General features: G+C 22.7%; 2 protein-coding genes across 2 annotated transcripts; one reads left to right on the top strand and one right to left on the bottom strand.

Moving 5' to 3' along the window:
* Positions 1-1,993: 1,993 nt before the first annotated feature.
* LOC128963572 (serine palmitoyltransferase 2-like) lies at positions 1,994-5,363 on the top strand. The gene is made up of 4 exons (XM_054310460.1): positions 1,994-3,277; positions 3,338-3,790; positions 4,483-4,618; positions 5,002-5,363. Exons 1-4 carry the CDS (start codon positions 2,356-2,358, stop codon positions 5,216-5,218), a joined length of 1,728 nt encoding a protein of 575 aa, XP_054166435.1. The 5' UTR covers positions 1,994-2,355; the 3' UTR covers positions 5,219-5,363.
* Positions 5,364-7,574: 2,211 nt separating this feature from the next.
* Positions 7,575-16,884, bottom strand: LOC128965501 (rho GTPase-activating protein 45-like). Its single transcript, XM_054312211.1, has 5 exons — positions 16,731-16,884; positions 13,097-13,461; positions 9,327-9,644; positions 8,402-8,659; positions 7,575-7,706 (listed from the first exon to the last, which is right to left on the bottom strand). The coding sequence occupies exons 1-5, from the start codon at positions 16,882-16,884 to the stop codon at positions 7,575-7,577; spliced, it is 1,227 nt and encodes a 408-aa protein (XP_054168186.1).
* Positions 16,885-18,064: the final 1,180 nt, after the last annotated feature.

Genomic DNA, 18,064 nt, shown 5'->3' with positions numbered 1-18,064 from the left:
TTATATTATGATTTCAATAATACATAAAATATTAACAGTTTTAATTAAATTTTTTTTACTATATATTAATTTTTTTATAATGTATTATACATTTTTGAATATTATGCTAATAGATATTATTATTATTTTTTACAATACTATCTAAAATTTAGATTCTAAATCTAAATATACATTTGTAATAATTATAACTTATATACAAATATTGTTTTTATACGGTATATACATGTTATATGTATTTTTATTAGGTTAGAAAATTACTAATAAAAAACAATGTAAAGGTTTATTATCTATTGAAATAATAAATTTTGCTTACAATAATATTTTATAAAAATAATTTATATACAAAATATATATTTCAAAATTTGAATACTTAGCAATTATTTATGTGCTGATGAATATTGTATTGGATGTTTTGATTACTGTTTAATTAATTTTAAAAATTAAAACAAATACGGTATATAAACAATTAAAATAATTGATTTCATTACAAAAAATGCATAACACTTGTTAATTATAAATTTAATACTAACTTTATCTAAGTCTAAAATTTTAATTTATTGTATTATATATACTATATTATATGCAATTTATATTTTTACCATAAATATTACTTTAGCAACTATCATATTGATTAAGTGAAAAATAAATTTATGTACTTTTAGTTAGAAATTTATGTGTATATATAATGTTTAATAATCAGTATTTATCAAAAATGCAAAATTGTTACTAATCATTAATTAAAAAAATAAAATAAATATTATAAATGAATAACATAGTGATAAAAATTCACAATTTATCTAAGTTTAATTTAAATTAAAACAATTAGTGTAATATTTAAAAAATTTAACATATGCATTTAATGTTTATACTTAAATGACTCATATAATATTAATGATATTTTAATAAAATAATAGGAACTAGTGTACATTATAAAAATTATTTAGTTAATTATTATTATTATTATTACTTATATAAAATTTTAACATTACATTAACTACAGTTAAATTAAACTAATAATTAAAAAATAGTAAAATATTAAATCTTTAAATCTATAGATGTCACTTTATAAAAATAATTAATTAAGTTATTCAAATAAAATATTAATAATATCATTATATAAAATTTATTATTATACATAAAAAACCAACTTTATTATTATTTTTATATTTTATAAAATTTAAAAATAAAATCTATTTATGATTAATATTTTATTTAATTATTTTCATTCAATAGGCTAAACATTTTTTTACAATTATTGTAAATTAAGTAAAAAAAATTCGTTTATTAAAAAATAACAAAACATAAAATATTTATTTATTAATAGTTTTAATTATTGGTATAATAATAATCATATTTTAATGCAATAATTATTTGAAAATAAATTGATGTATTAGAATTTTTTACAAATATTGATCATGGTAAAATTGTTTCCAAAATATGATTTTCATATTTTTTTATAGGTTTTCATATTTTGTTTGTAATATAACTTTATTTACTTAATTAATCTCAAATAAAATAAAATAAAAAAACGGTTTATTTGTTTGACACTATTTTTCACTACAATATTGCAATAATTCTACACTAGATATCAAATACACTGATTATTATATGATATTATAAATTATATGATCTCTATTAGAGTACTGAACAATCGGGTGAACGGTTTCGGTTCCAAAGTATACGATTTTTTTTGAGTTTTAAAAACTAATTTTTCTGTTATTTAACTTTTTTCAAAAAAATAAAATAAATCCACTAAAAATACACAAATATGCATATAGAAAATTTTAGTTTTTATTAACATAAATAAATTAAATATTTTTTAATTATTTACAGTAGACTTAGATTTTTTCGGTTTGGTTTTCTTATTGAATAAAAAGATACTACACTTACGTCTACACACACACTGTCTAAGTCGCGGCACTATAACAGACAAACTCATTGGCAATGATGTTATGATGACATATGAGGTCACGTGACGTACGCAACGATACAATCATTTGAAACAAGCATTGAATGAATGCATTATTTTTTATTATTATTTCTTTTAGTCATTCATTTCATTACATTTTTTTCATTCAATTGATTCAATGAAACAGTGATTCAGTAAATAATTATTCATTGAATTGATTGTTATTTTTGTTGTTTATTTTGGATCTCATTTTTATAATTATTTTATGCAATCATTGTTTGTATTGACAACTGGTTTACTGCAGTCAAGACATACAAACACAGAGACAGAGAGAGAGAGAGACATCAGTGGCCACTACTCTGTGTATGACTATAGACATCGACCATCTGACCGACCGACTGACCAATTGGACGGACAAACACATCGGACATCATCACCACTAAGTCATGAGACAAGAGACGGATCACCGCAACGGTACGTCGTCTTTGTCGTGGCCAACAACTACTACAACAATGACCACAACAATGGATACCGGTTTGGACAACAAACCGAAGGCCGCCGTCATCGCCAATGGTCAACATTTGACTAACGGTTATCATTTGTCGTCTGGCACAGCAATTAGGTCACAACAACAATCGACGGCATCCATCGCCGACAAAGTGTCGATCGGCGATAAGGGTCGGACAGTCAACTCTAAGGGCCGACACATTAACGAAGACGCGCCCTTTCATATAGTCTTACTCTGCTATTTCTCGTATGTTGTGCTCATAATGTTCGGATATTTACGCGATTTTCTTCGCCAATCGGGTCTCGAACGTAATCCGGCGGCCGTCGAATCCAACCGCGACGGCTACGTAAAACTCTACCAGAGTTTCGAGAGTTTCTACACCCGAAATATCTATCGCCGTATATGCGACTCGTGGAATAAGCCCATCTGTTCGGTGCCCGGCTCTACCATTACCATCATTGACCGAAACACTGACAACTATAACTGGACGTTCACCTATCCGGGTACCACAACAACCGCCATCAATATGGGTTCGTACAACTATCTGGGCTTTGCAGAGACCAGTGGACCAATTCATCGCAAAGTTGGCGAATGTCTCGACCACTACGGTGTTGCCCAATGCAGTACTCGACAGGAATTGGGAACTACTGATGTTGTTCAACGACTCGAAGAGCAAACGGCCCGCTATTTGGGTGTCGAAGACTGTGTGATATTTGGTATGGGTTTCGCTACAAACGCAACGAACATACAGACGATAGCGGGAAAGGGATCACTGATATTAAGTGATGAACTAAATCACGCATCCATTATATTGGGCGCACGGCTTACCGGTTCAACCGTCCGTACTTTCCGTCACAATAGTTAGTTCCCATCAAATTGTATTTTAAGTTTTAATTTTAATGACATTTTTTTTATCTCAGATATGGCTGACTTAGAGCGCAAAATACGCGGATATATAGTTGCTGGTCAGCCCCGAACTCACCGGCCCTGGAAACGCATACTGATTCTTACAGAGGGTATCTATTCGATGGAGGGCTCTATTGTTGATCTGCCTGAACTGATCCGGATCAAAAAGAAGTATAACTGTTACGTGTATTTGGACGAAGCTCATAGTATCGGTGCTATCGGACCAAATGGAAAGGGTGTCTGTGATTACTACGGTTGTGATCCCAACGACATTGACTTACTTATGGGAACATTTACCAAGAGTTTTGGTGCCGCCGGCGGTTATATTGCCGGCAAAAAATCAGCCATCGATTACATTAGAACTCATTCCTATGGCGACTGTTATGCAAATGCCATTTCTCCAGTGATCGCCACACAAATATCTGGAGTGATGTCGTGTTTAATGGGAGAAGACGGCACCGATGATGGTTAGTGTTTAGATTGTCTACTAAAGTATATTTTATATATAAATCTATCTATTCTATCGCTTATATTATTTATGTGTTTGATTTTATTGCAAGTAATAACGGTTGACCTCAATAACAAAGTTATCTAATTTTATTTTTTTTACTGTCAAGTCATTAGACACACCTTTTAAATGTTTACTCTTAATCCAAGAGAGAGAGAGAGAGAGAGAGAGAGAAAGAGAATTGATTTAATTGTCGTCTATATATATATATATATATATATATATATATCATGCTATCGGGTGTGTCCTCAATAGTTATGTGTCAATTCCAGAGTCGCTTCTTTACTTTAATAAATATTAACCACGAATTGACAATTTTGTTGTCTAATAGGTTGCTCTTAAAATAAAGACTTCGTTTAGATTTTTTTTGTTATTACTATATGTCATGAAAAATGACTGTTTATTATTTGCCAATCAAATTGAAAATCCATTTAATAAATCAAATTTATGAGACAATGTCTTTATATAGTACTATACTTCTACATTGTATGTATATATTAATATTTAAATAGTTATAACGACATTATGTACCGTTAATATTGTATATATTGTATTTATATATAAACATTTATCAATCATTAAATGTTTTATTATATATATATATATGTTTTGCTATAAATGTTTTACTTATAATTATTGTATTATATTTAGGAGAAAAACGGATCAAACAACTGGCAAGAAATACACAATATTTTCGCCAAAAGCTCAATCAATTGGGTTTCATTATATATGGTAACAACGATTCACCTGTCGTTCCTCTCATGCTATGCTTTTGCCCTAAAATACCGTAAGTTTTTTGTTTTGCAATTTAAAAAAAAAATAAATATTTGTCAACATTTTATCAGTGTGTGATACCTGAAGACACTATTTAATATTATTAATAATGAAAATAATTATCGATTTTTTATGATGAATTTTTTTTAATACTATACATTAAATAAAAATGTAAATGTTTTATGGACGATAAAAACTTAATTATACAGTACTATACAATAATAATAAATTTAATATCATATTACAATTTATTGTAATTGTGATACTTGTATGCGATATATATTTCACTGTTATTATGCAATAATTGTCAGTATTTATTGATAATATAGTAGTATATTATTGTCTATTGTTGTATTTTCTAATTTAATTGTTTTTTCTCTTATCATTATTAAACAGTGCTGTCATCCGTTTGGCATACAAGAAACGTCTGGGTTTTATCGGCGCCGGTTTTCCGGCCACATCGTTGACCAGCGGACGGGTGCGCTTTTGTGTGTCGGCTTCACATACAAAGGAAATGTTAGATAAAGCACTGGAAGTTATGGACGAAATCGGAGACAAACTTGAAATCAAATATTCATCGCGTCCTTTGAACAAATCAGAGATTATTTATTGATTTTCAATGTTTGAGTTGAATCTTAAAAAAAAAATTATTTTTTTTATCTCAATTTATACGGTATCGCAAAAAAATATTTAAAGCAAATTAATTGCTTTTATGCCAACAAAATTATTATTTTGAAATATAACATTAATTAGTGTCAGAATCATTAATTTTTTTGTAATTATAAATATATATATTATTTTGTTTTTATTTAAATTTAAATTATTGTTATTATAATGTTACAAATTATTTAATAGGGATAAATGAATTTATTTTTTTTTATACAAATAATGACTATAAATATATAATGCACTCAATTTTTGTCATCTATGAACAAATAGTTTTTATTAAATAATTAGATTTGTTTTGTTGTTTTAAGAAATCAATTGCTTACCGTAATTAATAATGTATAATATAATGATTTTTAAATAATAATATTTGTTCATATAATAATATGACGTTTTAAATTTAAAATTATAGATTTTTGATGTCAAATAAGCTATTTTTAAGTTTGGTTAATGATAAGAATAATTAATGATATAAAAACATTATCACATATAGTGGTTGATAATTACAAATTGAAATAACAGTGCATTATATGATAAATTATTAATGAAATTAATTGCCATTAGTTTATAAAAATCTATTTTAAAGCCAATTTATTAAAGTTATTTAAGTTGATTAATTTATATTTATATAGTGATAGATATGAATTTAAATTCATTAAAAATATTAGATTTGAATTTATTATGTTTTTTTTTTGATTAATTAAAACATATTGATCATAATTTGGCCAAATTTACTAAATTTGTTAGCTTAAAAAGTTAATGATTTTTGTTTGTTTTTTAATGTTTAAGATATAAATAAATGTTTTAAATACAATATATATATATATTTATATTTAATAATCTGTAAAAAATTATCAATCAAGTAAATATTTTTAAAGAGGGAGAGAGAGAGAGAGATTGAATAAACTGAAATTAGCTAGATTAAATATTTAGATAAATAATTATATTGAAAATGTATGATAAATATTTATTTAATAAATAAGACAATTTGTTTAGTTATAGCTATATTGTATAATCAGTATATTCCAGTAATTGATCAATTTTTATTGATATTACAGTATTTACTTATTATAAATAAAACTATTATGATTTGCACTAAAACTAATAGTTAATAAATATGTTTATTATTATTATTATTATAAATCAATAATGAAAATCATTTATTTAAAATATATAAATATAATATATAAATTACGGTATTTGTTTAATTAATCAACAATTATTGTAATATTTTTTCATTTATCAGATAAATATATAGATAGAAATTTTTGTTTATCAATAAATTTTTATACAATTTAAATTATGTTAAGTGTAAAATTATTTTTTGTTTTTTTAATATATGAACAATAATAATATTTTCAATGTTTCATTCAAATTGATCAAGATAAATGGCATTAAATTATTGGTAAAAATAGTTATTTAAGATTATTATACAATTATGAATAATACTTTTACATATTACAAGCAAACATGTCAATAATTAGTAACATAAGTCTATGTTTATATAATAAATAAATTATTGTATATACGATATATTAAATTTATTACAAACAATAAAGGTTTAAAATAAGAAGTTGTTTAACAATTTAATGATACATTTTTGTAAATTGATAAAAAATTGATATAAAGCAAAATTGATAACCTTTTTTCCAAAAATAAATTTTGATATTATTTTGATCCAAAATTGTGGCTATAAATAAAATTTAGTAAAAACTTATATAGTATTACAAAAATTTATTATAATACAATATTTGAATATTTAATAGGAAGTCATAGATTATAATTGGGACTCTTTTTTAGATAAAAAAATTATTGAGAATATTTAAATAAATTTTCTTGTATTTTTCCAGAAAAAAAAACTTTTCAATTATCTTAAAAACTAATAATAGCATACTAATGTATCAAAAAATATATTATTTTATTTATATAAATATTTGATAGTTATTATCTATTTTATTTGGAAATATTACATATATGTCATATTATTATTAATATTTTTTTTGTTTTCTATAAAATATATATACATTACTCTACAGAATCTACAGTATAGTACTGTAATAGTATTAATGAAAATGTTTTGTCCAAATACTGTATTTAGAGTATTATTTGTATGCCCGGGAAAAATATATTTATATATATATAAGAAGCTTATCATTCATTAATCAATGTTTTTTGTTTAGTTTTTGTTTAGTTTTATTTATATTAATATATATCTGTAATATTTTGTTGTTGTTATTGTTTTAGTAGTTTTGTTTTGTTTTTTGGTTTTATTTTGACATTATTTTATTATTTTCTATTTAAGGCTAAATTTTCCCGACAATTGCAATCTGACGCTCGGCTGCGGACCAAACACTTCGGTAGCGTTTGTGATCATTAACTCCATCGACCGGATCTTCTGTACCGAAGTAAACGTCGTGTCTATGTTTGACGACTCCCTAAACACCAGAATATTCATTAATAATATTAAAGTCAATCAATTATATTATATAAATAGGGTTTTTATACAATATTAAAAGCAAATTCTGTAATATGTGATGTAATTTATATAATATAATAAGTTATATACAGTATTAGTATTATGTTATATTATATAATACTGTATATCAATATATTTTTTTTGCAACATGTGATGTGTTTAGGTGGTAGTACTAGTAAAATGCTATTATGTTTTATGTTATGTCAATTATATTATATTTTTTGACGTCATATTGTTTTATTATTTTATTATATAAAAAATACATAATTATAATATAACATCAAATAAAAAAAGCCTTAAGATAATTTAATATGTAATTTAATATTGCAATTAATTATTTTTTTTCTAGTTGCTAGACATATTAATTTCTATACTATTATTTCATTTCATATTATATATAGATATATATTGTACAGTAAGTTATGATTATTTGCAACACAAAAATTAATAACCAAAATATTCTCTAATATGTTACTTATATTAATTGAAAAAATATGACTTATTATCAGCAAATTTATTTCTATTTAACACATATTTTTATAATTTTTAAAAAAAAATTCTGTAATTTTCTATTTTTAATAATATTATAAATAATAATATCATATTTATATATAAATATATATATATTTAGATGCAATACGTTTGTTTGAATACGACTGATATAAACTGTACGGCAAGTGTCGACTCGTTGATCTCCACTTCCCTCTTATGCAATGTTAATCTCTTCAAGTGATGCATCAAATATGATAAGACAATGAAATGGTTTGACGGCAATTGGTTGACCACTTCTCTCAATTCAAATATTATGATTATGACACCGGACTTAGTATAGGGAACCTTCCTTTGGGGCCACTCCTTGGCTATACGTATTAGCTCTAACTGTAGCTCCGGGGGCACCAGTGGTTTTGGCAGCTAAAGCACAGGGAGATATTAACAGAAAATGATAGACACATATAAATAAATATATATAAACATCAAATATTAAGTCAATATTAATGTACAATAGATTTAGACATAATATTTAAATAAATATGATATATGTTTGTATAGTTAAACTCGATGTTAGAAAATATATGTATATTAATAAAGAATGGAGTGATTTATATATATATATAAATTTATGTATAAAATATGACAACTAAAATATCATTTATTTTGTGTGAAAATCATAAAACAAAATATACTTTTTTGTTAAATTATGAATACATGCATTATATACTTTATATATTTTGTGTTAGGATTTATATATATATATTACTGATATATTGTCAGTGAATTAAATTAAAGTGAGAGTGAGTGAGTGAGTGAGTGAGTGAGTGAGTGAGTGAGAGAGAGAGAGAGAGAGAKATATAGAGAGAGAAAAATATTGTGTATTTTGTAAACTCTGTTTACTTTTGCATCCAATTCCTGGTTCTGTTCAAACATATAGACTATCCTATTGTATGTGAAAATTATTAGTTGAGACCAGTTTATAAATTTATATATAAATATTGTATATATTGTATAATATTATAGAATAGATGTATTGTATATAAAATTTATAGTCACATAAACAGATAGTTAGCTTATGAGGACATACTTTATTCAAATAAATTTTGAGCACATCTGTGATGTCGTTATAACTACTATATCTGAGATCAATAAGCTGTGGTCCGCACTGAAAACTGGCGCATATCTGTGCCACACGACTGCTGTTACCATTTGATCGGTAAATGCCTTTTAATTTACTGAACGGCCGTCTCTCCAGTTCACTAATACAGGTATGCATTACTTGTGGTACACCCACACACTCGTCCAGATTGATGCCAAACAACGGCACTTTAGTCGGTAGACTACCTTTAGGTGGACACCGGATGACCAGACATCGCATACACTTTCGGTGACCTACAAGACCACACTTTAAACAAAATATATAATAATAATTTATTTTCATTATAATTACTAAATCAATTAATTATTTAAATGTTATAAAAAATGAATTAAATTTTTAAACTGTATTTTATTGCTTGTTATATATTATTATTACTACTACTACTATTAAAGTAAATTACTATTTCAATTTAAGTGTATGTTTAGTACAATAGTTAATAACATATATTTAAAAAAACTAATCCCTATAAACAAGTGATGAGTTGTAATAATTATTATAATTAAAGAGACTTAATGTTAGACATTATGAATATTTTATAATTATAATGATTATTATTATTTCAATTATTTCAGAGTCTGTATATATATAGTGCCATATGCTATATAATTATAAAATATAAAATTAATTAATTTAGTTGTCAACTATATAATAAAAATAATAATTGTAGTAATAATACGATACAATGCAATACAATAACATATTATTTATATAATGGTAGTTGATATTTTAATTTTGTACTACTAAAAAAACAAAACAATAAATTTATATAAAATTATTTTATTATTATGTTTAAAAAATAAAATAAAAATTTAATTAAATACTAAAGAAATGCTAAAGTTGACAAAATAATAATAAAAAATACTTAAGTATACTAAACTATTTTAATTAGTAAATTTACATGGATATAATTATAATAAAAAAATAATGATCCAATTTATTTAGCTTGAAAATTAATTTGCAAATTTAGTATAGAGTAAATTTGTTATACAAATATTTAACAATAGATTGTCCTTAAAAATAAATACCAATATATATATATATATATATACTGTATAGTGAATTATCACCTGATATCACATAAGTACCGGGTATTAAAGTCAATGTTGCCGTTAATTTTAACTTAAATGATTTTCATAAAATATCGGACAATGATAGTAATAATAATAATAACAAAATTAGTATACAGTATATAGTAGTAGACTAAAAATAAAACACATTATTAAAATAACTTTTTTTAAGGATTTTTTTCTGTAAGCAAAAAAACTAACTATTGCTAAATAAATGGGTCTCCAAGTGCTCCAATGGAAAGTATGAGATAAACAATTTATTTTAACACAAATATTTTGATCGCTAAGTCTATTAACTTGAGAGTACCGTTTGATATATATATATACTGGTTTTACTGTGTATTTAGTGTATAGTGAATAAAAAATAATAATAATAAAAAAACTGTATCCAAACTGTTGACACTTAAGAAAACGACATTTAAATTATTTACAATTATAACGCTAAAAGGTTTTTGTGATTTAATTTTGTTGTTTATTTTATTACTACACGAAATAGTAATCTCTTAGTCCTTAAGTTTGCTAAAAATAAAATTGTAATTATTATATTACTATTTAGATTATATACTGTATACTAAATAAGATTATATATCAATACATAAATATATTTCCATATATAAAAAAATATTGAGTAAAACTTAATATTATATTTATTAGACTAACCTAATATATATATATTTTTTATAGATATTTTCAAATAAACTATTTAGTCATAAATATTAATAATAATAATGTACAGTACTACTGTATCAGTTATAGTCTATATTATTATTATTTTGTTGTTATTATATAAACTCTAACTTATAGTAACCTACTAAAAGATTATAATAAATATTATTATAATTAAATTTACTTTAGTATTGCAAAACAAAAAATCTAAAATAATTTAAATCTATTTTCATGTGTAATCTCTGAAAATTTAGATTAAATAATAGTAACAAAAAAAATACAGTCTATGTATTTATTACATAAAATATAATCTTAATATTTCTAAATTATACATAATGTGCACTTAAATTATGTTTTATTATTAAAGATTATACTGTATGTGATATATACACATAATAACAATTATTCAGTAAATCTAAGTAAATATATACAAGTATAGTTTATATACGGTACAGTAAATTGATAAATAACAATATTATATATATATATATATATATAGACGATAATATATGTGAAACATTTAGTGAAAAAGTTTTTTAACTATTTATTTAATGACATGTATTTATTATTATTATTATAAGTTTTATGTAAAACAGAAAATTATAATATTAATAATAAGTAAACTAAAACAAAACTGATTGCATGCATTTGACATGTTTTGTCGTCCGTATAACTAATTTGTCTAAAAATATAAAACACATTACTATATATATATAAGAGAGAGAGAGAGAGAGAGAGAGAGAATTATTATCATGAATTTTAAAACCATTCATAATATTGTTTATAATACAATATTATAATATCAGTATTATTATCATTATTATTATTATTATTCAAATATTTTTAATATATATATATATTTCAAAGTACATGATTATTTTGTTAACAAAAAAAAATAAATAAATAAAATTGAAACTCATTTTTACAACATTTCTAACTCGAGGATGATATATGTGTTCAATGATACTCTTCAATGTTGAATATAAATTATAGTTAATCAACCATTAAAATACATGATATGTTAAATTTTTATTTTTATTTTAAGTGTATGTTTACACTGATATATTTATGGAAAGGAAATGTAGGCAAACATAATTGAAAAACATTTATAGGATTTTATTTTTGTTATTATTTCCTAACATAAATTGTTTATTTGTTTTGTTTTACTGTATTATTATTATTATTATTATTACTATTATTATTATTATCATTGTCTAAAAATATTTTTAATTTAGAAAACTAATAAAATATTTGTCAATTTTAAAAAAATATGAAAATTGAATTTTGTTTAATAATGATAATAACTTTTCTTTATAAAAATATCTGATTATATTTAAAGCAAATTGACATTTAAAACTAAATATTAAGTTAACATAAGTTATATATTTTCGAGTTTGTAATATTACTCCAAATAAAAAAAGTCTATATAAAGATATATATATAAAATAAATTCATATTTCAAAGAAATGTACTTATTTTTTATGAATATATTAAATCTAAAATGCTTTTTAACTTATACTATACTAAATATTAAAAAATATTTTTCAAAAATATCTAGTTTATAATAAATTTAAAATTAAAATATTTAGTTTTTTTGTGTCTATTTATTGCAAGTATTTTTAGAATTTTTGTTTTTTATATATATTTTTTTTGTTCAAAAACATGTTTTTATATTATAAATTCTCATGTATTTACTATTATATTAAATACGGTTTTTAAAAATGCTATTATAATACTTTCTAATATTAGATTATTAAACTTTTTTTTATTTCATTTCATTTAATCAAAATTTAATTAAATTATTTTAAAAATTCAAAAAATTTAGAATAATAGTTATATATTATAAATAAATAAAATAACTAAAAAAAATAATTAAATAAATAACTATATTTTTATATTAATCAAATTTTTAAATTTATTATTATAAATAGCAGAAAAAATTATTGTCTCAATAATTGTACAAACTTTAAGGCATTGAATTCCCCAAAAATAGACGGCCTGTTCACAGATAATACACTTTTCAATCTTAATCTTCAATAGCCGTCTCATATCGTGCGACTCTAATGGACTGGTAGTCTGATTGTTGATGTGCTGGAGCTCTGACTGTTGATTATTGAACGTCTCTTTCAGTAGAGTTGTATTCAATAGATTTTTTTCGAGATAATTAGCCGAACGGTCTTTCGTATTGATAGCACAACAGAAAACATCGTCGTCTAAGACACCGAAACGGGAGGAACTGCTCTCCGAGTCGGTACAGCTTTCAAATCGCGGACCAGTTATGCTAATCGTTGGTACAGTAATCCGGTTTCCTTCAGATGATGTCCTCCTAACTAATAAATTCAAGTTAATTAGTAATAAATTATATATTTGTGTATAACTATACAAACACAAACACACAAACACACACACAAACACACACACACACACACACACACAAAAACATACATACACACAAACACACACACAAACATACACACACAAACACACACAAACATACACACACAAACACACACAAACATACACACACAAACACACACACAAACACACACACAAACACACACACAAACATACACACACAAACATACACACACAAACACACACACAAACACACACAGAAACACACACACAAACATACACACACAAACACAGAAATACACACACACATACACACAAACACACACAAACATACACACACAAACACACACACACAAACACACACACAAACATACACACACAAACACAGAAATACACACACACATACACACAAACACACACACAAACATACACACACAAACACACACACAAACACACACACAAACACACACACAAACATACACACAGAAACACAGAAACACACACACATACACACAAACACACACACAAACAAACACACATACATACACACACATACATACACACACATACATACATACACACACATATATACATACACACAAACATACATACATACACTTAAAATATATGTAAATGTTAAGAAATCACAGATTTTTATGACTTTTATTATGTAAATAATTAATTTCTAATCTTATTTTTATAAAATAAAAATCTATGTAAATGTCAAATGTCATGAATTAATAAAATAGGTAAATATTAATATTTGACTATATTTTTTAAACTAAAATACGGTATTACAATATAACAAATTTTTTTTAGTTTAAATATGTAGTTAATGTAGTTAAAAACCATAATATTTAGTATAAATTATATTTTAATTGTATCTATTTAAATAATTTCTAGTGTAAATAAAGCTAATAAATTATTTTCCTTGATGTCAATCACAAAAAAATAGTAAACTTTTATATGAATCATGTTTTTTATATAAATATTTTTACATTTACTTACTATAATAGTAAAAATAAATGTATAACTTTCAGTATTAAGTTTATTAATATATTCATAATAATTTTGAACAATGAATTTAATTTGTGACATTTGTTACTATAATTATTATTAATAAATTTTTAAACATTGTCATATGTCATATTTTTAAAAAATTATTATAAATAAATTGAGCTGCTATTTGATAATTATTCAAATTTTATTTAATAATTTAGATGACATAACTTTAAAATAAAAATTAAATTGCAATAAAATATTTAACATTTTAAAACTGTCAAATTTTTCAAAAAATTAACTATAATTTAATTGGAAAACTTTTAGAATTATATTATATAATAATTAGAAACTATTTCATTTAATTTTTTTTATATAAAGAAAATATTTTATAGTATAACTTATATTTACATAAATGACAAGATTTATGTAAACTATTTTCATTTTTAGTAAATATTTTTGTTTAACAATGTTTTGTTGACTTTATAAATATGCATATATGCAGTACATTGAATTACAATATTTATAATGTATATACTATACAATAACAATATAAACAATATAAAATATTAACTCAATTGACAAATATCCTAAATTTTATACAAACAAATTTTTATATTTTACTTAATAGAAATTCACTAATTATTTACACAGATACAAAAAAATGTTATCAAAACACTGTTATTAAAAGCAAAAATATATTGTATATATTGCTTCTATAAAAAAAATAAATAATTTCTAACAATTTTAAATCGGAAATTAGTTTCCAGTGGCATAATATCCGGTGCTTTATTACCGGTATATTGTATTATATAATAGTATAGACTATTATTTTTCGTTTGTTAACAATAGACTCTTTTGATAACAATAACTAAATGACTCAATTCAAAGAAATACTGTAATTTAGAAATAAATTCAATTATTTTATTGAATTGTTTAATACGAGTATAAATGTTTAAATATTTATTATAACACTATTAATAATAATAATGATAATAGTGTACACTATTTAATATACTATAATATTAAAGTAACAATACAATAAGATATTATTTTTGTTTATAAATTTTTAATATAATATTTATTGTAGCTTATAGATAGTTAATGCAAAATATAGTTTTGATATTGTATTTTGTAATGTAAAAATAAATTTTTAAAATCTGTAAAAACATTTAATATCGTTAAAAATGTTATAATAATAACATTAAACATCAATTTATGTTTACAATAAATTCAAATATTGAACTAAATTGATTTAATTTTCAAAATATAAAAAAAATAAATTTATATAAGTTTTTCATAATATATATATAGAATCTATATTATAGATTTATTGATAATATTAAATTTTATTGATAAAACAATTTATTATTTTATTGAATTTGATTTAAAAATTTGTTTTTTCATTTTTAGAGTAAAATTGAAAAATTGTATTTTGATATTATTATTTGTTATATTATAAAAATAAAAAATATTTTTATCTATCATACATTTGAATCCTAATAAATATTTGAAAATAACTTAAGTATACAATAGATTTTACTGAATATAATAAAAAAAATTTAACAATTATTTTTATGCTAAAGTATAGTATATTAAAGTTGTTTGTTTATTATTAAAAATTAATTAATTAAAAAACAAAATAATTTAGTATAGTATTGTATTACATCTATTAAATTTTACATAAAAAATTTAATTTTATTTAATTACTATATTTATTAATTATGTAAACGTAAATCAATTATTAGATTAATATTAATATTCTGAATTGTTTGTACTAAAAATTTAACTTATCTAAAATTTATTAATATTTATTGAATAAAAATGTAATTATAATTATTTTAACTTAAATATTACTGATATAATGTAAATCCATTATAGCGAGTAATCAATCAACAAATAACTGTTAAGTTTAACATACTTTACATAAAATAATTTTTTAAAAAAATAAATCTATACGATATAAAATTTGTAAACTATAAAACTGTATATAAATTATATACATTACTTTACTGTATTTAGTGCTTGTAATTAATTCAATTATAAAATCAATACATCACAATAACAAATAAAGTAAATACAATCGTGTCAAACATGAGCTCAATGTAAAAGGTATTGTATAAAATTAAATACATTAGTTTATACAGCATTATACTGTACTGTATATACTGGTTGACAGTATATAACTTATAAAGAGTTTATACGATACACTAAATACATAGAATATATAGTAAATAATACATACATTCACACTTTTTGGGCCGATGATCATTGGGAACTGGATTACTATGTGTGCGCTCCAGACACTTGTGCTGTCTTTGTAAGGCCAGTCGTCTATCATTAGTCCTTAAGTCTCTTTGTTTGCTAAATTGAAATATATCTTTGATCCGAGTGTTCATCATTTTTATTATTATTATTATTATTTTGCCAATGCTTTAACACAAATATATATACAGTACAGTTAATATAATGTGATAAAACTAAAAACACTTTATTATATATAATAATATATACTGTATATATATATTAGGAAATCACTTAATATTTTCATATCCAATTGATTTTCAAATGATTGTCAACTAAGAAATTACTCATAAAACAACTCAAGTAATATGAGAAACGTATTATAACATTGACTTATTGTACGACCAAAATAGCTATGGAAAAAATAATAACGTTTTCATTATTATTATTATTATTATTTTTTTATTACAGAATATTCTGTTATAATAAGTGTGAATTACATAACTCTCCTAATCTCTCTCTCACTTACTCACTCACACACACACATACACACCATCGCTAACTCACTTCACTCACTCTCAGACCACTCAGGTTTGACAATAAAACTAATTTTATATAACATATATATATAAGAGAGAGAGAGAGAGAGAGAGAGAGAGAGAGAGAGATGAGTGAAAATGTGATACACTATTATACTGTAGGTTAGATGTATGTGTGTGTTAGATAGACAGAGATAAAGCGACAGTGTATTTGTCTATTACGCATACATAGAAATAAAACAGATATACCTATATTTTTATATATATATACTTTTATATTAGATGTACATTCATACAGGTGCAGAATATTTAGTGAATCTATACGTACTAAATAAATATATATAAATATATATATATATATATATATATATAAAATATATACAGAATATTCTTGTGTGTAATGTATTTACAATCTGTGTCTGTCTATCATCTTATTTACTTCTTATATAAATCCATATAAAAATCCATCTAACGGTTGATAACAATATATACTTATATATATTTATATTAATATAATTTCTATATACACTTCGGTATTAAAAAGTCAATGTAATGTCATTTACTAATTTCAATGTTAATATCACAAAAGTTAAGTTAAATAAGCTTTTATTAACAAAATTCACTTTAAAAGCATTACTTAATAATATTTTGAGGCTTTGATGTTGAAATTAAAGAATTTATTTTTTATTACATACAAAGTACAGTATATACTACACTATTAATACATTTATAACAAAAACAACAAAATAAGTCTGAGATTAGTATTTTTAAAAAGATAATAAATTTTAATAGATTC

The sequence above is a fragment of the Oppia nitens genome, unplaced genomic scaffold (genome assembly GCF_028296485.1).
Source record: "Oppia nitens isolate AA-2021 unplaced genomic scaffold, nextdenovo-longstitch-racon4-pilon3 scaffold10_pilon_pilon_pilon, whole genome shotgun sequence".
Taxonomy (NCBI): Eukaryota; Metazoa; Arthropoda; class Arachnida; order Sarcoptiformes; family Oppiidae; genus Oppia; species Oppia nitens.
This window is presented reverse-complemented; position numbering and strand designations above follow the sequence as displayed.